The sequence below is a fragment of the Physeter macrocephalus genome, chromosome 14 (assembly GCF_002837175.3).
Source record: "Physeter macrocephalus isolate SW-GA chromosome 14, ASM283717v5, whole genome shotgun sequence".
NCBI lineage: Eukaryota > Metazoa > Chordata > Mammalia > Artiodactyla > Physeteridae > Physeter > Physeter macrocephalus.
Genome location: NC_041227.1, coordinates 119492868 through 119519019, shown reverse-complemented (window position 1 = coordinate 119519019; position 26152 = coordinate 119492868). Strand labels below are relative to the sequence as shown.

Genomic DNA, 26152 nt, shown 5'->3' with positions numbered 1-26152 from the left:
ACAACTACCGAAGCCCGCGCACCTAGAGCCCGTGCTCTGCAACAAGAGAGGCCACCGCAATGAGAAGCCTGCACACCGCCACGAAGAGTAGCCCCCGCTCACTGCAACTAGAGAAAGCCCACGGGCAGCAGCGAAGACCCAACGCAGCCAAAAAAATAAATAAATTTATTTAAAAAAAAAAAAAAAAAAAAGAAAAGATACACGCACCCCAGTGTTCATAGCAGCACTATTTACAATAGCCAAGACATGGAAGCTACTTAAGTGTCCATCAACAGATGAATGGATAAAAAGATATGTGTGGGGCTTCCCTGGTGGCACAGTGGTTGAGAGTCCGCCTGCCGATGCAGGGGACACGGGTTCGTGCCCCGGTCCGGGAAGATCCCGCATGCCGCGGAGCAGCTAGGCCCGTGAGCCGTGGCTGCTGAGCCTGAGTGTCCGGAGCCTGTGCTCTGCAACGGGAGAGGCCGCAACAGTGAGAGGTCCACGTACCACCCCCCCCAAAAAAGATATGTGTGTATATGTATATATATAAATATATATATAATATATATAAAGGAATATTACTTGGCCATAAAAAAAGAATGAAATATTACCATTTGCAGCAACATGGATGGACCTAGAGGATACTAAGTGAAATAAGACAGAGAGACAAATATTATATGATATCACTTATTTGTGGAATCTAAAAAATAATACAGATGAATTTATTTAAAAAATAGAAACAGACTCACAAGGTGTAGAAAACAAACTTATGGTTATCAAAAGTGAAAGGGGAGTGAAGGGATAAATTAGGAGTATGGGATTAACGGATACACACTACTATATATAAAATAGACAAACAACAAGCATTTACTGTATAGCACAGGGAACTATATTCATTATCTTATAATAACCTACGATGGAAAAGAATCTGGAAAGGGCTTCCCTGGTGATGCAGTGGTTAAGAATCCACCTGCCAATGCAGGGGACTCGGGTTCAAGCCCTGGTCCAGGAAGATCCCACATGCTGAGGAGTAACTAAGCCCATGCACCACAACTACTGAGCCTGAGCTCTAGACCCCGCGAGCCACAGCTACTGAAGCCTGCACACCTAGAGCCCGTGCTCTGCAACAAGAGAAGCCACCACAATGAGAAGACCGCGTACCACAACGAAGAGTAGCCCCCGCTCACTGCAACTAGAGAAAGCCTGCGCACAGCAACAAAGACCCAATGCAGCCAAAAATAAATAAATAAAATAAATAAATTTATATATAAAAAAAGAAAGTTAAAAAAAAGAATCTGGAAAGATATATATATATAAATATAGATATATATATCTGAATCTCTTTGCTGTACACCTGAAACTAATGCAATATTGTAAATCAACTATACTTCAATTTTATAAAAAAAAGAAAAATATAGGATGAAGCTAATAATTTAGATAGGTAGCACACGGAATATTCTGAGGAGGTGATATTAAGGCTGAGGCCTGAAGGATGAGTAGAATTTAACCAGTTAAAGAGGAAGGGAAAAGTACTTTAGGAAGAAGTAATATTTGTCAAGGCTTACACTTTAATCACTCAGTCAATATTTTTTAAACATCTACTAAATATGTAATGCTTTTCAAAGAACAATATAGAGAAATATAAGACTTGGCCTTCCCTTAGCGAGACAAGACATAAATAGAATAACCAATCTGCTCAGGATGCTATAACAAAATACCACAGATTGGGTGCCTTAAACAACAGAAATTTATTTTCTCATAGTTTGGAGGCTAGAAGGTCATGATCAAGATGCAAGCAAATTTGGTTTCTGGTAAGAGCTCTCTTCCTAGCTTGTAGTTGACTACCTTCTCGTTATGCCGTCATATGACATTTCCATGGTGATGTGCATGCACAAGGGAGGGCAGTAGAGAAAGAGAGTGAGCTCTCTGGTGTCTCTTCTTATAAGGACACTAATCCTATTGGATCAGGGCTCCACCCTTATGATCTCATTAACCTTAGAGGCTCCATCTGCAAATACAGCCACACTGGGGGTTAGGGCTTCAACATATGAATTGGGAGGGGAGGGGGACACAAATATTCAGTACATAACATCAATCAATAAACAAAAAATAATAATAGGAACAGGTATAGCACAGGGAACTCTACTCAGTGCTCTGGGGTGACCTAAATGGGAAGGAAATCTAAAAAAAGAGTGGATATATATATAGAGAGGATATAGATATAGATATAGATAGATAGATATATACAAAACTGATTCACTTTGTTGTACAGCAGAAACTAACACAACATTGTAAAGCAACTATACCCTAATAAAAATTTTTTAAAAATAATAATAGGAACAGAATGAGTTTATTCTATTCATTCATTAAACAAATAAGAATGATTACCCATCATGTACAGGCATATCTTGTTTTATTACATTTTGCTTTGTAACCTTCTACAAATTGAAGACTGTGGTAACCCTGCATCAAGCAAATCTACTGGCACTATTTTTCCAAAAGCATTGGCTCACTTTGTGTCTCTGTGTCACATTTTGGTAATTCTCACAATATTTCAAACTTTTTCATTATTATTATATTTGTTACGGTGATCTGTGTCCAGTGATCTTTGATGTTACTACTATTACTTGCTGAAGTATTTTTAAATTAAGGTATGTACATTTTTTTAGACATAATACTATTGCACACTTAATAGACTACAATACACTATAAACATAACTTTTATAAGCACTGGGAAGACAAAAAATTCGTGTGACTTGCTGTGTTTTGCTATTTGCTTTATTGTGATGGTCTTGAATACAACTCACAATATATGCAAGGTATGCCTGTACCAGATACTGTATTAAGGGTGGAGAATACATCCTGCAACAGGCAAACAAGGCTTCTATCATGGAGCTTATAGGCTAGATAGGAAGTAATCACAGTAAAGGGTGATAAGAGTAATGACAAGTATGTTAGCACTCGAGCAGTAGCAGGGATAGGCAACCTATCCCTGTATTCCAATACATCAGAAAAAAATCTAAATTTGTATATTTGGAGGATGGGCAGAGATAGCCAAGTGAAGAGTGGAATTAGAGTGTTCTGGACAGAGAGAGCAGTATATACAAAGACTGGGGCAAGAAAGCGGGTCAAGAAGTTCCATGTAGCTGGTGTAGGGGAGAGAAAAAAACCTTTTCCCTCTACCTTCTTATTTTCAGGGTCTGGGGCCCTGCAAATTAAACTGACAAAAGACGGGTTAACAGAATTTTAGAAAACAACATTTTATTTACACATGCAACATGCATACAAATGGGAGAATTCAGTGATAAGTGACTCAAAGAGGTGGTTAGAATTTGGAGCCTACCTATCGTCTTAGCAAAGGGCAATATATTTGTGGAGGAGTAACAAGACAAAGAAACAGGGTTTGGGCCTCTAGGGGTGGTAAATTGTGGAAAGGTAAATAGATGGGGAAATGAATGGAAGATAAAGGTTATTTTAGTGAGGGTTTTTGGTGCAGACCCAGCTCAGTGCCAACCCTCTGTCTCCAGTGATAATGGTTGTTTTCCTGCTCCTTTTACAGGAGAGGGGAGAGGATACACCTTCATAAAGGGGAATTTATGTCATGCTTTTAGGCAGATGGGGGGAGGGCAAAAAGATTTATGTTTGCTGTCTTAATTGCTTTCAGTTCAAAATAATCCTCATGCCAAAGTGGCATTTTCTGATCCCCTTCACTGGAATATATAGTATAAGAGGGAGACAGGCGACTTAAGGCTGAATGAGGAGGCAGAAACTAGACCTTGGACAGCCTTGTAAGACTAGTTAAAGGGTTTGGACTATATCCTGAGAACAATGGGAAATCCTAAATTGGGGCATGTAAAAAGTTAATAAACTGAAACTTCAATTAAAATGGAGTTGGGAGACCAGAAGAGGGCGTGAGGGCAATAGCAGAGCCCAACAGGAAGAAGAAAGACTTCCTCTTCTTTCCTGGCAAGAGGTCAGCCAATGAGAGACTGTCACAACTTGGCCAAGGAAGAGCCATGGATTTTTTGTTTATTATAGCCCTCCTGACTTCCTTTTCCCCTCTATAAAAGAGTTCTTCTTCTCCATTTTTGCTGGGGACTTTCATGAGGCTCACATGGTTGCAGATCCTGAATTGAACTTCTTTGCTGATCCCCCCAAAACCATTTTTTTGCTGAAGAAATAACTGGCAGTCTATTTTTTTATTTTTATTTTTAATTTTTTAAAATTTATTTATTTATTTATATTTTGGCTGCGTTGGGTCTTCATAGCTGTGCGCGGGCTTTCTCTAGTTGCGGAGAGCGGGGGCTACTCTTTGTTGCGGTTCACGGGGCTTCTCATTGCGGTGGCTTCTCGTTGCGGAGCACAGGCTCTAGGTGCGCCGGCTTCAGGAATTGTGGCACGTGGGATCAATAGCTGTGGCTTGCGGGCCCTAGAGCTCAGGCTCAGTAGTTGTGGCGCACGGGCTTAGTTGCTCCGCGCGGTATGTGGGATCTGCCCAGACCAGGGCTCAAATCTGTCCCCTGCATTGGCAGGCGGATTCTTAACCACTGCGCCACCAGGGAAGTCTCAGTCTATTTGTTTTAGGTCAACAGTGGGGAGGCTTAGCGAGGGGGGTCCTGACATGATTAAACTTGTTTTTGGAAGTAGGTGAGACTTGAGGCAGGAAGAGACATGAAGGTGTATATTTAGGAGGTAAAATTAGTAGGGCTTTGAGACTGGATGTTAGGGCTAAAAAAAGAGAGTGGTTTCAGGTTTGGGCGATGGAGAAACTGGGATAGGTAATATTTCAAGTAAGGTAATATTTCAAGTATGAGGAACGAGGAGTTCCATTCTGAACAAAGTATTTGTGAGACATCCAGTTGACAGCTAGGCATTTAGGTCTGGAGTTCTAAAAAGACTCTGGCTGGAGATACAGATTTTGGAACAATTTTAGATAAAAAATTGAAGCCATGAGAATGAAAGAGTTTGCCTAAGAAGAAGGTGTAAGATGAGAAGGCCTAGAACTGACCCCTGAAGCATTCTAATGTTAGGGGTTCTGTAAAGGAAACTGATAAAAAAACAGAGCAGTAGGGGGAAAACCAGGAGACTGTGTGATCAGAGATGCCCAAGGAAGGAGGTGATTTGATGAAGAGAGAGGAGCAAAGATGTGGGGGAAGCTTCACGGTCAGGTAGTATAAAGAGGATAAGAGGCAGCATACAACAGGGACAAGAGAAGCGTACAGATAAGGGGGACTGAAGGAATTCAGAAGAGTAAGCTTGCTCTGGCTATACCAGTGGGCCTGCACCTTGCCAATGATACCACGTCTAGCTTCTTGAATAGTTCCCTAAACCCTGGTTTTCAAATCTGATTGAATATGAAACAGACCAAGAGGCAGGCTAAGGAAAAGGATAATTCATCATGTTTGGAATAATGCTTATTGTAACCTAACTCCACTTGCCAGCTAAAGATATGTTGATCATGGGTGATGGCAGGATGCTCAAGTGGTTGCTGGATGGTGAGTTTAAGTAGGTCAATCAGGAACAGAAAAGGAAGTAAAAATGCTCTAAAAGAGTCCATCAAAGCACAACTTCAAACAATGTGGTGGTCTGAATGGGCACAAAACCGCAACAGATGTGTTAGCCCAGTGAACAATGGTCAGAAAAGAGATGCTCTTTTTTAGAAAAAAGAAAAAAAGGGCGGGGGGGGGGGTTTGAATTTGAGGCAAATTCTAAGCTTAAGAGCCAGAGTGCTAAGCATCACAGAGTCTTTAAATGCTGAGCCTAGACACACATTTTCACACAAAAAATATCATCTTTATATATCCTGTGTTGTGAGTTCCTACATTTAATTTACAAGAATCAAATGTGCAGGTACAAGACATGGCAGCATGTTGTGTGAAACAGCGCTATGTGTGTAAAATAACCAAAAGCTTAGCATGAGCAGTCACGTGACTGTTATGCACATACAACTTTAGTCCACTTTAATAGAAGTCATCCAGATAGTAAAAGCAATAGTCCTATTGCCTTCTGAATTCATTTGACTAAATCTGGAGTGCTGTGTTCAGTTAAAGCACCTCATTTTAAGAGTAATATCGCTTACCCACCCCTGTCTTTCCATTCCCACTGCCAGAGTCTCTTATCTCATACCTTGTAGAGTGTTTCCAAAGATGGTCAATCCCTCCCATGGCACATGCCTTTTGCAGTGTCACTTTGCCATTCCTCCCATCTCCTTCTGTTGAGACACAGGCTGGCCCTGTGTCTTAATCTGACCAATAAGAAGTGATGGGGTTTGACTTACAGACCTAGGCCTTAAGGGGTCTCATAGCTTCTGTTTTTGCCTTCTTGGTTGCCAGCTGCCAAGTCAAGAAGCTAGAATTAGACTACTGACTGATGAGAGGTCATGTGGAGGAGAAATGAGGGGCTCAGCCAACAGCCAGCACCAAGGCCCCAAACATGCGAGTGAAGCCATCTTGGATCTTCCAGCTCTAATCAAGCCAACGATGGTAATATTCTGTATCTATGCTATCCAGTATGGGAGTCGCTAGCCACATATGTGTATTGAGTCCTCAGAATGTGGCTAGGGCATCTGAAGAGCTTCATTTTTAATTTCACTTGAATTTAACTAAACTTTAGCTAGTGGCTACCACACTGGACAGTGTAGAACACTATTTCCACTCTAATTCATCCAGCATAATCTTGCTAACAGAACAGGGCATATGGCAGCATAAAATCACCTTAGCACCTACCCTTTATGGGGCTATAAGTACACAAGCAGTGACTAGAGATGGCTGGTGGTAAAGGTTATAGCTCTGTCAACTGGTGTTTAAAACAAAACAAAACACTCCCCCCACCACATCACCCAAAGGAAGGGAGTGACCCATTCTAACCTGATTTTATCTGCATAAAATGTGAGAACCAGAAAGGGAAATTTCCACACAAATGGAATATACCATTGAGTCCTACATCTACCCTAGATAGGTCCTGATTAGGACATCAACCTTTAAAAACTGTTTTCTTCAACCATATGGTTACCAAAGGGGAAAGGGAGGAAGAGAGGGAGAAATTAGGTGTGTGGGATTAGTAGATACAAACTACTATACACAAAATAAACAACAAGGATTTACTGTATATCACAGGGAACTATATTCAGTATCTTGTAATAACCTATAGTGGAAAAATAATCTGAAAAATATATATATATCCGAATCACTTTGCTGTACACCTGAAATCAACACGATATTGTAAATCAACTATACTTCAATTTAAAAAAATATTGCAAAGACTGTTTTTCTCATCTACCAAAAACCAAAATTTTAATAGTTCCCTGTTCACACATTTCGGGGGTAGAGAGAGCAGAAAGGAAATCTGAGAGCCTCTTATGTGTATTGGACACAGTCACATACATTAATGCACGTAGTTCTCTTAACGTTTTTTTTTCAGACTAAGGAAATAGAAGTTCAGAGAGGTTGTGACTTGCCTAAGGACCTAAAGCTAAATTAGTGCCAGAGATAAAATTCAAATCCAACCTCCGGATTTCTCAACACACCACAATGCCTCTCTTAACAAGAATAAAAATTTCTGCTCTCCTGAGATTTTCCGTGATCTGGCCACCTAAATACTCATTTCCAGTTAATGTCTTAACTCTTACCGGATTGATCTCATTCTGCATCCTTTCACTTTCTCCTTTCATTTCTTCTAAGTCTACCCATCCTTCAAAACCCAGTTTAAGTCTGAAACTTTCCTCATCTCAATGCTAATTAATTTCCCTTTCTTCTCCTCTGAATTTTTACGTCACTTATAATGGGCACCACATAATGTAGCATTCTTTGTTACATTACTTTTCGTTAAATAGACCGTAATCTCTTTGAGGACAGAGGTCATACTAAATCTTTGAAGTATGGCAATCTTTCCAATTTCCTATTTCCCTTTGAGCCATGAATAGGTAGTTCTGGAATGGATGAACGACCTAAACTCAACAGACAGATACTTCTTGATTAATTAAAGTCAGCCCCAAACTCTCGAGTTTAACCCTTTGCTTAATCTACAGCGCACCAATTAATCCAGCAAGGTTGAATGGCGAACCGAGACCTCAGCCCGGCCACGTAACGCTCCCAGCGGACTCCCGCACGCCACGCCCAGCCTATTGGTTGCCGATTAGGCGTGCCCCAGCCTAGGGTGGCCGATGGGGCGTGGCGTGCGTGAAGGAAGGCGTGGCCGAGAAGAGGAACCTACGCTCTGGATCACACTCGGTAGTCTCCGGTAGTCCTCGACAACTTCCGGCAACGGTCTCCTCCTCCGCTGATTCACCTCGGGTATTTCCGGTCTCCTTCGGGCCTTTTCGTCTGGCTCCCGCGCGGGTCTCTCGACTTCGGGTTTTTCCGTGTCCCGCTCGGAGGTACTCGGCAATCGCTCGGCTTCCCCCATCCCCCGGTAACGGTCGCTGGTGAGTTTAAATGAGCCGGGGCTGGCCGGGCCGGAGCCGCTACGGGGGGGGCCTGAGGCACTGCCGAAAGTGGGCCTGAGCCTCCAGGATGACGGTGCTGCAGGAACCTGTCCAGGTAATGGTAACCGTCTTCTCTGAGGCTTGGCTCTCAGCCTCGGTCGAGAAGCAGCGTATGGCCACTCCGCGGCCTGGTGCGGCCTAGGCCCAGCTGCTTCTCCCGCCTCCCCTCACGCCGGCTCCTGCCTGTCTTCTCGTCAGTTCCGAGGCCTCGCCCGCAACCTCAGCCGTGTTACCTCTGGCCCTACGTTACTTCTTGCCCTTGGTGTGAGCGGAGTTCGGCAATAATACCTCCTTTCCCCCCGGGCCAGCGTCCGGCGAGCCCCTCCTGTCAGCCCAGCGGCCGGGCCCGGGCCGGCGTGAGGGATGAGGGGCCGACAACTCGCCCCAGGTGCTCTCTTGCCTAAGGATGTTTGGGAGGCACGTTTGATCAGCGCTTGTACGATCTTCATAACGGTGGGGCAAGTTTGCAGGACGAGTGTTGGTTTTGTTTTTGTTTTCTGTGAGAGAGTGGAGGGAGGGTAGGAGCGGTGTTTTTAATACTAATTTCTGTTTTGGTAACAGACTTTATAGTCCACATTGCTTTTCTCGCTCAGTAAATTTCCCTCTGGACAATGATCTGCGAAGAGAACCCCAAGGCCCAGTGCCGAGGCGCAAGCACCTATACAAGGGGAGAGGGTGGAAACGGCAAATTGGGTTTTTTCCATGACCTGTGAGGGGGATGAGGAGGTTTTATTGTGCCTACTTACAAGGCGTGCAGGAAATGAAAGACAAATGATGGTTTTTCCATCCATACCACACCAAGGTATGCTTTGACGCACAGTGCTCTGTTGGCCTGGAAGAAACACTATTGGATTTTTAAGTGTGTGAAGCAGTGCCAAGTCATTTCCCGCCCCCCCCCCCCGCCGTCATCTGAAGAAACTGAATCTTTTGGCCGAGGCGCAAGCACCTATACAAGGGGAGAGGGTGGAAACGGCAAATTGGGTTTTTTCCATGACCTGTGAGGGGGATGAGGAGGTTTTATTGTGCCTACTTACAAGGCGTGCAGGAAATGAAAGACAAATGATGGTTTTTCCATCCATACCACACCAAGGTATGCTTTGACGCACAGTGCTCTGTTGGCCTGGAAGAAACACTATTGGATTTTTAAGTGTGTGAAGCAGTGCCAAGTCATTTCCCGCCCCCCCCCCCGCCGTCATCTGAAGAAACTGAATCTTTTGTCCCTTGGTGATGGACCAGGTCTGTGAGACTTTCACCCTATCCTGTGATCTTTGACTTAATTAGAAGAGTTGACCTCTATCAACTGCTGTCACTGAGTCATGGACTTTCTTTATTTTGAAGTTATAAAGCAAATTAGAAATTGCTTCATATTGCCCTTAAAGACCTGTGATGTCAAATAGTAAATATTTTAATACATCACTCCTTCCATATTTCCTTAATTTTTCTTCACAGGATGAAATATCAACTTCTCCTAGTTGGCTCCTTCTCCAGCTCTTTACAAATAGCAGCTATTCGTTTTTTAATTAATGTAATGTGGGATTCTGTCCTAGGAAGTTTACCTGTTTGTACATTATACTGGTGCTTTCAAAGCTATTTCTTTCCATCCAAATTTCTCTTACTAGTAAAGAGTCTCTTTTTAAGATTTTTTTTTTTGAGGCCTAACATGAAATTAGAAGTTGCTATCTATACCCTCTTAAATGGATAAGCAGATCACTCAAGTTGTTTAATTTCTGTTTCATATTTTTGTTATTTTGTCTTAATAATTAATGATACATTTGCCCTATAGGTACAACTTCTAAAATGATAAACTAGTTTTATTGCTAGCCTATAACCACTTTTTAATAACAATTTCAACTTGCATAAAAACATGGAGAAGAAAAGAAATATGTAGCCAACTCCTTGATAGTACCCATCAGGTTTTCTCTTTTTCCTTAAAGTACTCTTAGCAGTAATGCATTTAGGTATTTTTAAGGCTTAAGAGTCAAATTTGTCTCCCCCCCTGCCATGCACACTACCTTTGTTTATTAGATTTGGGGACAGAGGTAAGAAGCTTTAGGATATAGCTAGGTGAGAATTTTGGTTGTAATTTTTAGGATAAGAAGTCATTCAAGAAGGGATCTGGAGCAGTAGGAGGAACAAGCAGCTTTGGCTACAATGATGAAGATAAACTGATCAGGGATAGTGCTGAAAACAGGAAAGAAGAGTAAGGAAGAAAATAAAAATAGAACAACTAAATAAGATACTTTTTTTAAAAAAACTATGATAAGCGATTGCATGTATTTGTAGAGGAATGAGAGTAAGTTGGAAAAGCGTTTCCTTTCTAGGGATGCCTCAGGGTTTGAGGTATTACTAGGCATAGGAAAAAGTTGAGAGAAAAGATGAGCAACTGTTTTTTGATTTTTCTTTTTTTAAAGTTTTAACATGGAATACCCAGGTTGATATGTCACATAAGCCTAAATATAAGTGCTTCCTCCAAATTGTCTCTTACAGGAAATTGTTACTTTGAGTCTTTGCAAAAAATCTCTCCGATTATGAGGCAGAAATTCTGTCAATTATTTTATTTTTAAAATAACTGTTTAGGGAAGACACACTAGCCTAAGTGACTTGAATCAATGCTAATTTGCATGTTTATAAAATTCACCTGATGAAATTGATTTTTAAAAAGACATTTTATATAGATTTATCAATTATTCCTGGGGGTAAGACATCACAGAAGTGTTGGATGAAGTTGTAAAAATCACCTTAGTAAGCAGTATAGTAAGTGGGTGCTTTACACATATAATATTGTTTTAGAGATTATTAGATAGTGAAGGAATACTTTTGGCTTGGGATAAGATGAACAGGGACAGCATCTAACGTGGATTCAAAAGGTACCATTTTCAAATAATAGAATTGAAGGTAGTGTATTCAGGAAAATTGTGGTAGATGATTCCCACCACCCCCCATAATGACTTTTCAATAAAACTGTTTTATCCAACGAGAGTAGAAAAAAATGAAATTCCTAAATATATTTTATGCTTTAAAAAAATATATGTATGTAACTAAATTGATAAATCAATAGGCATTTGACTATTTGATCTTCATTGAAAAAATTTATATATTCAAGTTAGCTGAAACATTTTGTTTATAAAATTTTCTTTTGGAAAACAGATTACATTATATTTAGGTCCAATATAGTGTCTTGAAGACAGTGCTACATAGTACCTGAACTGAGAGAATAAGCTTTGGGATGGGGAGGTAGAGGGGGAAGTCATTACAAATATGTAGTAATTCCTTTATGGACTAGTGTCCTGATATAGCCTTTGTGCTTATATATAGAGAAAGCATGAGACAAATAATCACCAACTAATAATTATAAACTGTGATAAGAAGGGCACTGTAAATAGGGTGTTAGGAGAGAGACCTAATAGGAGGGTCCTGACCTAAGTCAGATTTGCAGTTGGACCGTCAATGTTCAGAAGCAGCCTCAATGAAAAAAATCAAATTGGGAAGACTGTTATGCACCTGCTATGTGCCAAGCACAGATAAAAGACATTCTAAAACCTTCTCTAAAAAGGATGTTAGGAAAGTTCCTTTTGAGCAAATAACATTGAAGCTGAGTTCAAAGTTTGAGAAGGAAACAGTAGTTTGAAGAGCATTACAAGCAGAGAAAACAGCATGTGCAAAGTGCCTAAGACACAGCAGAACTTGGCATTGGAAGAACTAAAAGACGGCCAGTGTGGCTGGAGTTGCATAGTAATGGAAGGCCATTATAAGGAGTTCAGTTTTCATTCTAAGTGTAATGGGGAATCACTGAAGGATTTTCAGCTGTGGGTTGACACTATCTGATATAGATCTTAAGATCTCTCTGGCTACTGTAAGTGAAAGGTCAGGGAGGAAGGAGGCAAGAGTAAACACAATCTTAGGATGAAGGTAACCTAGACTAAAGTGGTAGCAGTGGAGTAGGAAAGAAGTAGATAAATTCAAGAGATGTTTTAGAGGAAGAACCAGTGAGACATGGAAATTGATTGTGGGGGGATCAAGAACAGCTACTTGGATTTCATTTTGGGGGGCACCATTTAATAAATGGAGAATTCTTTGAGAGGAGACAAATGTGAAGGAGGACAATTAAGAATTCTGTTGTAAACAAATTGAGTTGCAGATATTTGTGGAACCAACCAGTAGAAATGTGGATATATAACCTCTAATCTTTTGAGGGGTCTAGTCTTGTTGGGAAGATAAGTATACTTAACAGGAACAACTGGATAATGTTACAAGTCAGTATGTGATTGCACAGATAACAATAAATACAGGAAAGAGAGATCCTTGTAGACTGGAAAAATGGGAACGGTTTCTTGAAGGAGTAGAACTTAAAGCTTTAGAAGGTGGAAAGGGTTTGAACTGGTAGGGAAGAGAGAATATTCTTGGCATGGAATGGCATGAGCAAGAGCCCAAAGTTGAGAATGGTGTTTAGGAACAGGAAAACAATAAAACTATAGCATTGGCTAGAATGGAAATACAGGAGGAAAAGATAAGGTTTTGCTAGCCAGGTAGAATCAGGTTACAGGGGACTTAACATCCAGGCTGAGGAGTTTAGATTTAATTTGTTGGTAATAAATAGCCATTATAGGTTTTTCAACAGAAAAATTATGTAATGAAAGCACTGCTTTGGAAAAATTTATCTGATGCTATTGGGAAGGAGGGACGAGACAAGATTTAAGGAGACATACAGGCTAGTAGAGAAATCCAGTTACATGGTAATGCACATCAGGGTTTCTCAATCTTGGCACTATTGATGTTTTGAGCAAGCTAATTTTTTGTTGTAGGGGTACTGTCCTGTGTATTGTAGTGTTTTGCAGCATCCCTGGCCTCGACCCACTAGATGTCCCCTCCGTTTGTGACAACCAAAGATTCCCCCCAGACATTACTACATGTCCTTTTGGGGGGCAAAATTGCCCAGACTGAGAACCACTGATGTAGACCTGAACTAAATTAGAGTTCTAGAAATTAGATTGTAATGTATAATAGGAAAATTCCACAGTGATTTTTTTTCTTCATACCTTCTTATATTGTTCATTTCTTTTATGATCTAAAAGAAAACTATTTTCTTTTTTGACAAAAACAAGAACAACACAAAACAATCTATGTGGTCACATTTAAGTCTGAATTAGCTGTACAACTTACAGAGGTTTGTTTATATTTAAAATAATATATTTAAGAAGAGCAAGCAAGTAGGAACTTTGCCATTTAATTTCGGTGGTGTTGATTTAATTACCTTTAAAAATCACTGTAGCCTAGGACTGACCCATTAATTTAATCAGTAGGATTTCTCTTTTAAACGTTTTTTTGGGGTCGGTGGTGTTGTTGCTCTGTTTGGCTTCATAACCTTTCACAGCATTTCGTCCATCTGGCTTTGTAGAACTCCTGAAGTGATTCACTGAGTGGTATTCTTTTAGGGGCAGGTTTACACCAGCAATTGAGCAGTAGATGAATAACAAGGGGGCTAATCTTAGCCCTGTCTGTCATGAGCTACCAATTTGTAATGCTTTAGAAAATAGTTTATTCCCCACTCCATTCCCCCAAAAGAGATACATACCGTCACTCAGATGCTGGAGCAGAGTGGTGATGGAAGCCGTATGTGGCAAGTTTTACTTCTGGGATGTATGGGAGTTGTTTTTTTTTTTTTTTTTTTTAGCGGTACGCGGGCCTCTCACTGTTGCGGCCTCTCCCGTTGTGGAGCACAGGCTCCGGACGCGCAGGCTCAAGAGGCCATGGCTCCCGGGCCCAGCCGCTCCGCGGCATGTGGGATCTTCCCGGACCGGGGCACAAACCCGTGTCCCCTGCATCGGCAGGCAGACTCTCAACCACTGCGCCACCAGGGAAGCCCGTGTATGGGAGTTTTTGTTGCCTGCCTTCACTATCCCTTTCTGACCCTCTTAAGAATTGGTGATAAAGGAATGACGTTGTTCTGAGCAAAACTTGATTTTAAATCAGAAATGGATAGAACTCTTGAATATGATACTTTTTTTCTCTTTCATTTATTTAATTTTAAAAAGACAGAAAGAAAGTCAAAGTTCTAGGAGTTTTTGGCCACAATATTAATGTGCCAAATTTTCCTGGTGATTAATATCACTAATGTAGCTGGTGAATCAATCATTGGGTCTTTTGTGGCTTATATGTTACAAAATAAACAACTGTGGCAGATATGATCAGAGATGTTACATAATACAAACTATAAATTATATTTATTGAATTTGTTTATATTAAGAGCTGGAAAAGCAAAAGGTGTTAAGTGCCTAATGTGTGCCAGTCAGTGTACTAGGAGCACCATATCATTTCATTTAACCCACACAAGTCCAAAAATAGAGTTCCATTTTTCACATGAGGAAATCGAGGCTGAGAAAAGTTAAATAATTCCCCAAAGTCACACTGCTGAAAGTGCTGGCACACACATTTGAACACAGGTCTCCAACATCAAATCCTGGGTATATTCTTTCTACTCACCATGTTCTTTTAGTAGGTTCTTAGGAAATCCCCATATTTTATAAAGGAGTAATTAGGTGGTAATTATTTGCATTACAAAAATAATTCTATGTACCATTGAGTTTCTTTCGAGATTTCCAGAGATCCTTAACTATTGGACATATAATAATACAGAAAAACTTAAGGCTAAGACTAACATAAAATGCTAACAGTGGGAGGACTGCCAGAGGTCAAAGGCCATTTGTTTATTCATTCACCATACATTAGTTAAAGCACCTACTTAAAAAGTACATAATAAATGCTGGGAGTATATAGTGAGCAAAAACAGATGTAGTCCCTACCTTTCTAGAGTTTATATTATAGTGAGGAAGACATTACTCACATACTCTCCTAAATATGTGTAAAATTAAAACAGTGAGAAGTATTGCAAAGGAAAGGTACTTGGTGTCATCAGAGTGTATAAGGATGCCTAACCTCATCTGGGTGTCCTAAAAAAGCCTTCCCTGGGAAAGAAGTCCAAAGAATGACTAGAATTTGCATATTTTGAAGGAAAGGAAGGGGGTGTGCCAGGCAAAATGAACGGTATGTTTAAAGGACCTGTGGCAGAAGGATAACATGGCAGATTTGAGGAGCTGAAAGAAGGTCGTTGTGGTAGCATGGAAAGCATGAGAAAATATGATGCAAGATGAACAGAAGAGGTAGGTACAGACTATACCACACTGCCGAGTTTGGTGGCTTTTGCTTTTATCATTAAGAACAATGAGAAGCCATTGAAGGATTTTAAGCAGAGGGGTAATATGATCAGATCTGACTTGTGAAAAGCTCATAGGGAGAGATGGATCATAGGGTAGAAAAGAATTCAGAGGGGCTAAGTAAGACACTCTTAAAGTAATGCAGGGAAAAAATGGTCTGCCTTTAAAAGTAAATGTTTAGGGGACTTCCCTGGCAGTCCAGTGGTTAAGACTCTGCGCTTCCAATGCACGAGGCGCAGGTTCGATTCCTGGTCGGGGAACTAAGATCCCACATGCCACACCAAAAAAAAAAAAAGTAAATGTTTATTAAGTTTCTTCCTTTCATTATTACTGCAGTTGCCTAATTTAAATGAGTATCATTTTGGGCTTCCCTGGTGGCGCAGTGGTTAAGAATCCCCCTGCCAATGCAGGGGACACGGGTTTGAGCCCTGGTCCGGGAAGATACCACATGCCTCGGAGCAACTAAGCACGTGCGCCACAACTACTGAAGCCCGTGCACCTAGAGCCCGTGCTCTGCAGCAAGAGAAGCCACTGCAATGAGCAGCCTGCACACCACAACGAAGAGTAGACCCCGCTTGCTGCAACTAGAGAAAGCCCATGCGCAGCAACGAAGACCCATCGCAGCCAATAAATAAATAAATTAATTAATTTTAAAAAAATTTAATAAAATGAAATAAATGAGTATCATTTTGAAAGATACCTATAGGCATAGTTTCAGAACCCTAGGTCATATATGGTCTGGTAGAACACCAGAAGGCCAGATCAGTTCTTTTGGGGGTTTAGAATTTAGCCAGGCACTGTGCTAGGCTTATCTCAGAGGTAAGTATTTTTATCCTTATTTTACAGATGATTAAAGCTAAAGCTCAGAGAATTGACTTGGTCATCTAGATTAGTGTCCGAGGGATCTTTATCTGCCTTGGATTGAGGTGTGGAGATCATATTAAGTATTCAGGAAATAATTGAGTCAAATTAGGTTTGAATACCATTTAGCTGTTGTTTTCTGAATGACTTTTTTTTTGAGTTATTCTAGCCAAATGTTGAAATTCTCTGAGGAAAACACAGTTTATTGCATTACCTTTTATCTGTCTCTTTGTTGTAGTATAGAGGAAGTATAGATTAGATAGCAGTGATTCTGTAGTATGTTTAAAACCTGCTATTATATTCACTCCTTGCTAACACCACATATTTTTGTTCAAAGGTTCAGCTTCCTGACTGTTTGATAAGAAAACAAAAGCACAGTGAGCACAATGACAATGACCAGATAGGTGCCTGTAGAATAATACCCGACTTATAACTTCTCATTGTCAGTAAAGACCTGAAAATTCAAAATGTTAAGGCTTTGTGCAGCCTTAAGCCTGAAGATCTTGATTTTCTCAAATTGGTTAAGTTTTTTATGTTTTTGTTTTTTTTTGTTTGTTTGTTTTTTTTACTGCAGTCAGGATCATATAGCAAACAAAGTAGATGCTCAATAAATATTTACCAAATGGATGAATGATGTGTTTCAGAGGTGGTAGGCATATTGAATAAGATGATAAGGAAAATGATCCAAGTAGTATGGAGACATGATCTCAGCTGCCATTTACCAGAAAAATCTGGTTATCTTCCAGGTATTTATAGATCACACCACTGAGAGATTTTATTGCCCCAAAACCTGATGTATTCCAACCCCTCGGTCAGACTGACCCTTATCTCCTTACCAGATCTTGGTTATTTTATAATGTTTTGCTTATTGTATCAAGGAAGAAACAGCTGGATGTTATTTTGTATTTTTTTTATATTGCCAGCATTAATGTTTTAATCATGTTTATAGGAATATCTTATATTTTACCTCCAGATTGGGTTACTAAAAGTTTATAGGTAAGTGGAAAATAGATTCAGAGTTTTAAAACATTCATTCAACAAACTTTATTGAGCATTCACTATGTTTAAAGACAGTTATCTAGGATAACTAGGGAAATAACTTAGTTAAGTAGGATAACCAGGGAATTATAGAGAAAAATAGAATCTGGCTTTTGCCCGCAATAAGTTGCAACCTGGTTAACCAAATAATATAACCAAATCTAATTAAAAGCCTGACATTTTTTTAAACAGTATAAACAAAATTGTCTAGGACCTCATAGGATGGAGTAATTAATATTGCATGGGATAGATCAGTGAAGGCTTCATGAAAGGAAGAGACCATGTAAGCTGAATTTTGAAGAAAGGATGACAAATTTCAGGAGGTAAAAGTTAAAGACAAAGGACAGCCCAAACAGAGGTGAAGACTCTGAAATATGAAAGTACAGCTGATGTTTAGGGACTGATGGAGCTTTATTCTGTAGACGTTTATTGTGTAAACTTTGTGGGGCTATCCAAGAGGAATCATTAGCAAGTTTTGATCAAGGAAGAAGACATGATAGTGATAACAATGAGGGCAGCAGCTAAAATTTATTGAGTAATTATTAGGTATGTGCTAGGAACCATTGTGTACTTTATTGGAGTCTTGTGTTTTAAATTAAGAGACTGAGTCTTAAGAGATATTGTTACTTGCCCAAGACACAGAACTAGTAAGTCATGGAACATGAATTTGAACCCACGCCGCTCACTGTTGTCTCCTGTTTAGCAGTGATGATGTTTTTGTTTGAGGAATTCTGGGACAGGATGGATTACATTATAGCCTGTAGGTAGAAAAACCACTTAGGAAACTAAAAGTTTACAGGAAAGAAGATTCTGTTACAGACTGGGACTAGGAAAGAGGGGATAGACCCTAGGTACTTTTCTTTATGTGCAGTTCTATAAATGATGGTTAGATTCACTAACCAGCCCATTAAAATCTTTTAAATCCATAACTTACCCAAATTGATTTACCAGTACAATTGTTATTTCATGTATACTTACCCAACGTTTCTGACCTTGTATGGTGAAAGACTTTTTGAGTTTCAAACAAGGAGTACCTCTCCTAGTCCTGGCAGTGGCAGTGCTCCTCAAGGCACTAGTACTGCTGTAGTCTCTAATATGCAAAAGAGAAAGCACGTTTCTAGGTCAGTAACGTGTCTCTTCCCCTTTCACGTATCTGAATTGAATTCCATAAATATTTATTGAACACCTTTTATGTATTGGGCTCCAATACTGTCTCCCATCAGCTAGACCAGTGATTTTTAATGAACCAAGATATTTGTGAACCCCAAACACTGTATACACATTTTCTGTATATATGTCCATGTGCTTTTTTCTGGGGAGGAGGTCCATAGCTTTCATAAGTTTTTCAGAAGAGTATACTATAAAAGGAGAGAGAACTACTTACCTAGAAAGTCGAAGAATTGTTCTGAACCCTGAATGCTTACCAGTAAAAAGGTTTAAACATAAAGATATCTAAACTCAATCCCAGCTTCCATAGGTTGTGATTCAGTGGATTTGAGGTAGAGCAACACAAGAAAGGGTTGATAGCCACTGATCTAGACAGGAGTAACACTAAAATGCACTCTATGAGAACAGAAACTATTTGTTATTTATTGTGTGCATAGAGTCTAGAAAGTGCTGGCACATAGTAGGCACTCAGTAAATATTTATTGAATGAATGAATATTAGAGCTCTCCAGTGAAGAAAGCTTTATGAAGTAGATATTATTTAAGCTGGGTCTATAGGGATGAGGAGGAAAGCTTTATGAAGTAGGTATTATTTAAGCGGGGTCTATAGGGATGAGGAAGAAAGCTTTATGAAGTAGATATTATCTAAGCTGGGTCTATAGGGATGAGCAATTTATAAGAGGAGGTAGGTGAAGGAGCCCACATTCCCCAGTGAAGGAAAAGGAAGTACAGAGACAAAGAGGTTTAAAAGTTCATGGGGAGTTGAGTGAGTAAATTCAGATATGTTAGGAGCCATTCAGTGAAGAACCTTATGTAATACGTTATGGAGTTTGCACTGTGGGCAGTGAGGTTTTTTTTTTTTTTTTTTTTTTTTTTTTGTGGTATGCGGGCCTCCCTCTGCTGTCGCGCAGGCTCAGCGGCCATGGCTCACGGGCCCAGCCGCTCCGCGGCATGTGGGATCCTCCCAGACCGGGGCGCGAACCCGGTTCCCCTGCATTGGCAGGCGGACGCGCAACCACTGCGCCACCAGGGAAGCCCATTTTGTTTTTTTTTGTTTGTTTGTTTTTTGTTTTTTGTTTTTTGAGGTTTTATTACTTAAATTAGACATGTTAATTTGAGTATTATATGCAAGGTTCTGTGCTAAGAGTTACCTTGAAACTCTCTATGTTTGTATATTTATGTTCTTTTTCCTCCACTTACAGGCTGCTATATGGCAAGCACTAAACCACTATGCTTACAGAGATGCAGTTTTCCTCGCAGAGCGACTATATGCAGAAGGTTTGTAATCTGTTCATTTCTATAGAACTGTAAAAGAATAAAATATATGGAATTCCATCACTTCTTTTTTTGCGGTATGCGGGCCTCTCACCGTTGTGGCCTCTCCCGTTGCGGAGCACAGGCTCCGGACGCGCAGGCCCAGTGGCCATGACTCACGGGCCCAGCTGCTCCGCGGCATGTGGGATCCTCCCAGACCGGGGCACGAACCCGCGTCCCCTGCATCGGCAGGCGGACTCTCAACCACTGCACCACCAGGGAAGCCCCATGGAATTCCATCACTTTTTATGACCGTAACAAGATTCTGGGTATTCCTTTTTTTTTTTTTTTTTTTTTTTGCCACGCCACGTGGAATTTGGGATCTTAGTTCCCCGACCAGAAATAGAACCGTGGCCCCTGTATTGGAAGCACGGAGTCTTAACCACTGGACCTCCAGGGAAGTCCCCTGGGTATCACTTTTATTTTATCTTTATGATTGACACTAGTTTATAAAAATATTTCCGAGTGTCTGTGTAGCTCCTTATATGCTACTTTTAATAACTGTGTAGAGTTGCTTTGGGTTTTATGCTATGGTTTACTTAATCATGTTCCAGTCTTGAGGTATTTTTTCCCAGGTTTTTTATTAGAGTCTATATTCTGTGGCTTAGAGCATGGGTTTTGAGCCTACAGCCTTAGTACAAACCCTAACCCTGTCACTTAAACATGCAGTAGTATACTGTGGGCAAGTTATTTAATGTCTGATTATTTCAGATTTCTCATCTATAAAATAAAGATAATAGTAACTGTCTCATAGAATTGAAGAATGAAGTAGTATATTTAAAGCACTTGGCACAGCCTTCTGGCATGGTAATAAATGCTCAATAAACATTAGCTGGTAATGTGTGTTTTGTTTCCGTCATTAATTATTATAATCCTCTTTCTAAGATGGTAAGATAGATAATTATGTACAGCTTTTCTTTTAAGTCATTTCCTTGGGTTATATACTCTAAAATGGAATTTATGAGTCAAAAGGTATGATCAGTTCTACAACAAATTACTTTTTGCCCAGTTGATAACCCAGCAGAGAGAGGTGTGATAATCAGGGTGTCACCAATAGTGTAAGACTTCCTTCATAGTCCTATCAATATCAGATGTACCATTATAATGTATTTTTGCTTACTGGAAAATTGTGAGGTATTTTGTCTTGCATGTTTATAACTGTGAAGGTTTCTGGGTATTTTCTCAAGTGTTTGTTTTAAATTTATTCCTATTTCTGTGAGCTGTATCTTTGTTTATTGCATATTTGCTCCAGATTCTTTGCCTTTTAATCTTAATTCTATTGATTTTTATTAATCTGATATTTTAAATTGTTATGTAGTTGAACTCATCAGCTGTGTCGTTTAAACTTTCTCCTGTTGCTCCAGTAGCTGGAAAATTGTCATCTTTCTGCAACTCAATAAACATACAGTTCTTGGTAGTTTAAAAAAAGTTTTTAAAAATTTCTGCCACAACTAAGATCTGACATAACCAAATAAATAAATATAAAATAAATAAAATATTTTTAAAAATTTTATCATAGTATTATTACTTAATTTAGTCCATGTTATTTATTAAATAATTCTCCCCCCCGTCCAACATGGTATCTTACTTGGTTTTATATTAAATTTTTATTTTATTTTTTAAATTTTTATTTATTTATTTTTTTTATTGAGGTATATTTGTTTTACAATCTTGTGTTTCTGCTGTAAAGCGAAGTGGAGTTCCCTGTGCTATACAACAGGTTCTCATGTATTAGATTTTAAAAAAATGTTTTGCTCTGTCCCCAGAACCTCTCCTCTCTTTCATTAGTCAATTTTCTGTTTTGTTTTGTTTTTTTTGCGGTACGCGGGCCTCTCACTGTTGTGGCCTCTCCCGTTGCGGAGCACAGGCTCCGGACGCACAGGCTCAGCGGCCATGGCTCACGGGCCCAGCCGCTCTGCTGCATGTGGGATCCTCCTGGCCCGGGGCACGAACCCGTGTCCCCCGCATCGGCAGGCGGACTCTCAACCACTGCGCCACCAGGGAAGCCCTAATTTTCTGTTTTTAACTCAGTATCATACTGTTTTATTATTAACACTTTATATTGTCGTTTAATATCTAATAACACCTATCTCCTGTCATTTTTTTTCCAATTCTTTCTTTGCTAAGAAGTCTTTACCGTTTTTTTAATTCTTTAATTTTTTCATGTGTATTTTACTACTGCTTTGAAATTTCACAAATATTTTGATCAGTGCTGACCTATATAAGTCTATGAATTAATTTAGGAAGTACTGATATCTTAAAGCCTTCTTAACCAGAAACGCTGCTGCCTTCTTTTTACTCCAGTGTTTAACTCAGTTTTCCCACTTTTTGAGTAACCTCCCATTGGATTACTTACCAAAATTTTTAATTTTTTTTATGATCGTAGGTAAGTTTTATTTTTGTGTGTCTGCATGAACTAGTAGTGGAACCTTTCTGCTCAGTTATATGATTTTACTCTAATAAAGTGCTTAGTAACCCAACTGCAGGCATAGAAGGTAGATATTAGGGGTTTGCTAGGCATGTGTCAAAAAGGGACAAAGGATAAGAACATTAAGAATACAGGCAAGATGTGGACCAGGAAATGTAAACTACATAGGAAAGTTAACACAGGAAGGGCTTGGTAAATAAGAGGTTTTAGAGAGGTACTGGAAGTCCAGATGAAGTTGAATTGGGAGATATATGAGAATAACTTAGGAGAGGAAGACGGTGAATGAGGTGCAGAATTCTTTTGTTAATGAAGCAGAATGTCTTGAATTTAGTAACTGAGAGTTATAAGGAGAAGGTATGAATCTCAGGAGGAAGGGATTTCACAAAAGGACAAAGGGTAATGCTTGGAAAAAGTTGTGAGAAGCAAGGAGGAAACCAACCTTACTGTGGGATAGGAGGGAATTAGCATCCTTTTGGGAGTGCTATCAGGTCCTCAGGGGAGAACAGGAGTTCAGTGAGGAAAGTGAGGGAAGATCTGTTGAGCAGAAGTCTGAGGTCCAAATGAAAAGATTTAGAAGAGTGAGAGGCTTAGAAAGAAGGTAATATAATAGATTGCCCTATTCTGCTTGATTATGTAAAAGCAAGGTTGATTGTAAATAATCTACTTATATATATTTTCATTGATACCTAGGCAGCCCCCATGTTTTGCTGACTTATACTTCTTTGTTTTTTTAAATTTGTTTATTAAAGGGTAGGCAGTTTCTAGTTTATTATAGTTAGGTTCCAAAAGATTGCAAATTAGTGGTTTCAAATTTAGATGATCAGGTTTTCCCATAGAATTGAGGCAGGATTCCAAATTAATCCACATAAAGCTGTTTAATCCTCTTTCTACCTGTGTCTGATACAGTGCTTAACACTTGGAAAGTTGCTCATTGTTAGTTTCTCTCAATATAGAACCTAACTACTCTGTTTGACTATTTCTATGAGGGAAGATTTTAGAATTTAAGTGCAATGGGAGCAGATGCTATCCCAGCTCAATAATAATAACAGTAATTCTACCGTTTATTGATTTCTTACTGTGTAGTAGGACTCTGAGGACTTAATATTAATTCTTATTTAGTCTTCAACAATCCTATAAAATAGACATTGCTATTACCATTTTAGAAATGAAGGAACTAAGACCATTGTTCACCAGGTTTCTACCTGTCTTAATGATTAATGGGCCAGAGGTAGAAATTGCATTGAGTATAGTGATTTCCATAAATTGGGCTTAGTTGAAGAGAACTGAATCAGAATAAAAGGTTCAGCATCTGGTTCTCTTCTCTGTCTTAACCATGATATTGAGAGCCCAAACTCACAGAAATATGTGACTGCAAATGGCAACATTTAAAAAAAATTACTTACACAGTTATGTTAAGGTCATCATTGAGGGAAGTTTTCCAAATACTTCTAAAGATATGGCATATTGTATCACTTTTAGGCCATTACTTGTGGAAAATTTTTTTTTTTTTTTTTTTTTTTTTTTTGTGGTATGCGGGCCTCCTTCTGTTGTGGCCTCTCCCGTTGCGGAGCACAGGCTCCGGACGCACAGGCTCAGCGGCCATGGCTGACGGGCCCAGCCGCTCCGCGGCACGTGGGATCCTCCCAGACCGGGGCGTGAACCCGGTTCCCCTGCATTGGCAGCCGGACGCGCAACCACTGCGCCACCAGGGAAGCCCCAACTTGTGGAAAATTTGATAAATGTTATCTTGTTGCTAAAAATTCAAGTCACTTTGTCATATGGGGGGACAGAAAGGATATCTGGCCCATTGGCCTACTCTTTTACTGTCATCATTAAATTCTTACTGATGAAAAAGATGATGCTTTTAAAAAAAATTCTCTTTATTCAATTCATTCATTCACTCATTCGTTCATTCGCTATGCTGTGCAGCTTGCGGGATCTCAGTTCCCTGGCCAGGGATTGAACCCAGACCACGGCCATGAAAGCCCGGAATCCTGACCACTAGGCCACCAGGGAACTCCCAATGCTATTTTTTTTTTTTTTTTTGCTGTACGCAGGCCTCTCACTGTGTGGCCTCTCCCGTTGCGGGGCACAGACTCCGGACACACAGGCTCAGCGGCCATGGCTCACGGGTCTAGCCGCTCCGCGGCATGTGGGATTTTCCCAGACCGGGGCACGAACCCGTGTCCCCTGCATTGGCAGGCGGACTCTCAACCACTGCGCCACCAGGGAAGCCCCCAATGCTATTTTTTTTTAATCATCATAGTTTTCATTTTCATTAGGTGTTAGTGAATTAAGACTCTGGTCTTCCCAACGAACTTTTTAAATCCAAGACTCAGCTATTTCAATGCATTAACTTAGATGTTTCACCAAACATCACATACATCAAACTCAATTCATGCAAAACTGGATTCATAATGTTCCCACTGTAATCTGACACCAATATGTCTTAGTAGAAAAGCTTCCTAACTGATTTTCCCATATTTACTCTTCCCTGCCGCTTCCCTTTCCCCCTCCCAAATCAACCCATTCTCTTTACTTTCCTTCTCAAAACCCTTTAGAGATCTAGAATAGCTATAGTAATTTATCCCTAAATCTTTACACAGCTTGCAAAGCCCTGCACAGTCTGGCTGTCTGCTTTCTCCTTATGTATTGCCATTTCCCCCTCAAACACTAAGGAGCCTTTTAAAAGTTCCTCCAGCCCTCTTATCTGTGGTATATTTACTCCAAGTATATTTTCAAAGTATTAAAAAATATTAACCCCCATTATATACAACAAGTATAAAACCAGTTAGTACTGAAGTTTAGGATGTGAACAAATACAGAGAAAATAAAAATTAAGAATAGTTTTAAAATACTGAAGTTGTATATGGAGGTGAAGTGTTCAACAACAGAAATGACTCTGAAGGGTGGAACAAATCATGTATCTAAAGTACAGCACCCAGACATTTGGAAACAGCAAAAAAAAGTGATAAAATGGAATTACTTGAGTTTGTGGCTCAATGTCATGTATATATACCCCACATGAATGTCAGATGACTACTCAGGTATTGCAAATTTAGGAGAAGGTCAATAATAATAATTTAATAATGGCACCTAGAACTCTTACTATGTGTCAGGTGCTATCCAAAGTACTTATATATTAACTCATTTAATTCTAACAGCACTTAGTACTTAGAAGTAGGTATCACTGTATCCTTATTTTACAGATGAAAAAACAGAGGGTCGGAGAAGTTAACTTGCCCTAATAAGTCACATAGCTAATAAGTGGTAGTGTGAAAATCTAATAAGTGGTAGTGTGAAAATCTGAACTCAAGCAGTTTGGCTCTAGGGTCATTAATCCATGTGCTGTACATGTAGGTGATGTGAGAACTTAAAAGATAATTAAGATGAAATGTGTAGGGACTTCCCTGGTGGTCCAGTGGTTAAGACTTTGCCTTCCAATGCAAGGGGTGCAGGTTTGATCCCTGGTGGGGGAGTTAAGATCCCACATACCTTGCAGCCAAAAAAACAAAACAATTTTAAAAAAACCAAAACCCGCAGAAGTGATATTGTAACAAAATTCAATAAAGACTTTAAAAAATGGTCCACAGCAAAAAAATCTTTAAAAAAAAAAAGATGAGGGCTTCCCTGGTGGCGCAGTGGTTGAGAGTCTGCCTGCCGATGCTGG

The 26152-nt window shown here is 39.8% G+C and overlaps 2 protein-coding genes across 12 annotated transcripts in view; one reads left to right on the top strand and one right to left on the bottom strand.

The window, feature by feature from the left end:
- The window catches only part of MYL4 (myosin light chain 4), a 29872-nt gene extending 21530 nt beyond the window's left edge, over nt 1-8342 (bottom strand). Inside the window, exon 1 of one of the 2 annotated variants that reach the window (XM_028498260.2) lies at nt 8269-8342. The gene's annotated coding sequence lies outside the window, so the exon portion shown is untranslated. Of the gene's footprint in view, nt 1-8193 lie in introns of both variants that reach the window. The other variant, XM_024130308.3, reaches the window with a different exon arrangement.
- A 25-nt stretch (nt 8343-8367) lies between these two features.
- Nucleotides 8368-26152, top strand: part of CDC27 (cell division cycle 27) — a 61823-nt gene continuing 44038 nt past the window's right edge. For 3 of the 10 annotated variants that reach the window (XM_007100227.4, XM_007100226.4, XM_028498254.2), the window contains exons 1-2: nt 8549-8917; nt 19943-20018. In XM_007100227.4, coding sequence (XP_007100289.1) covers nt 8828-8917; nt 19943-20018 — 166 coding nt within the window. In that variant the 5' untranslated portion in view covers nt 8549-8827. Of the gene's footprint in view, nt 8520-8548; nt 8918-17159; nt 17283-19942; nt 20019-26152 lie in introns of those variants that run through there. The other 7 variants (XM_007100229.4, XM_028498256.2, XM_028498255.2 and 4 more) reach the window with 5 other exon arrangements.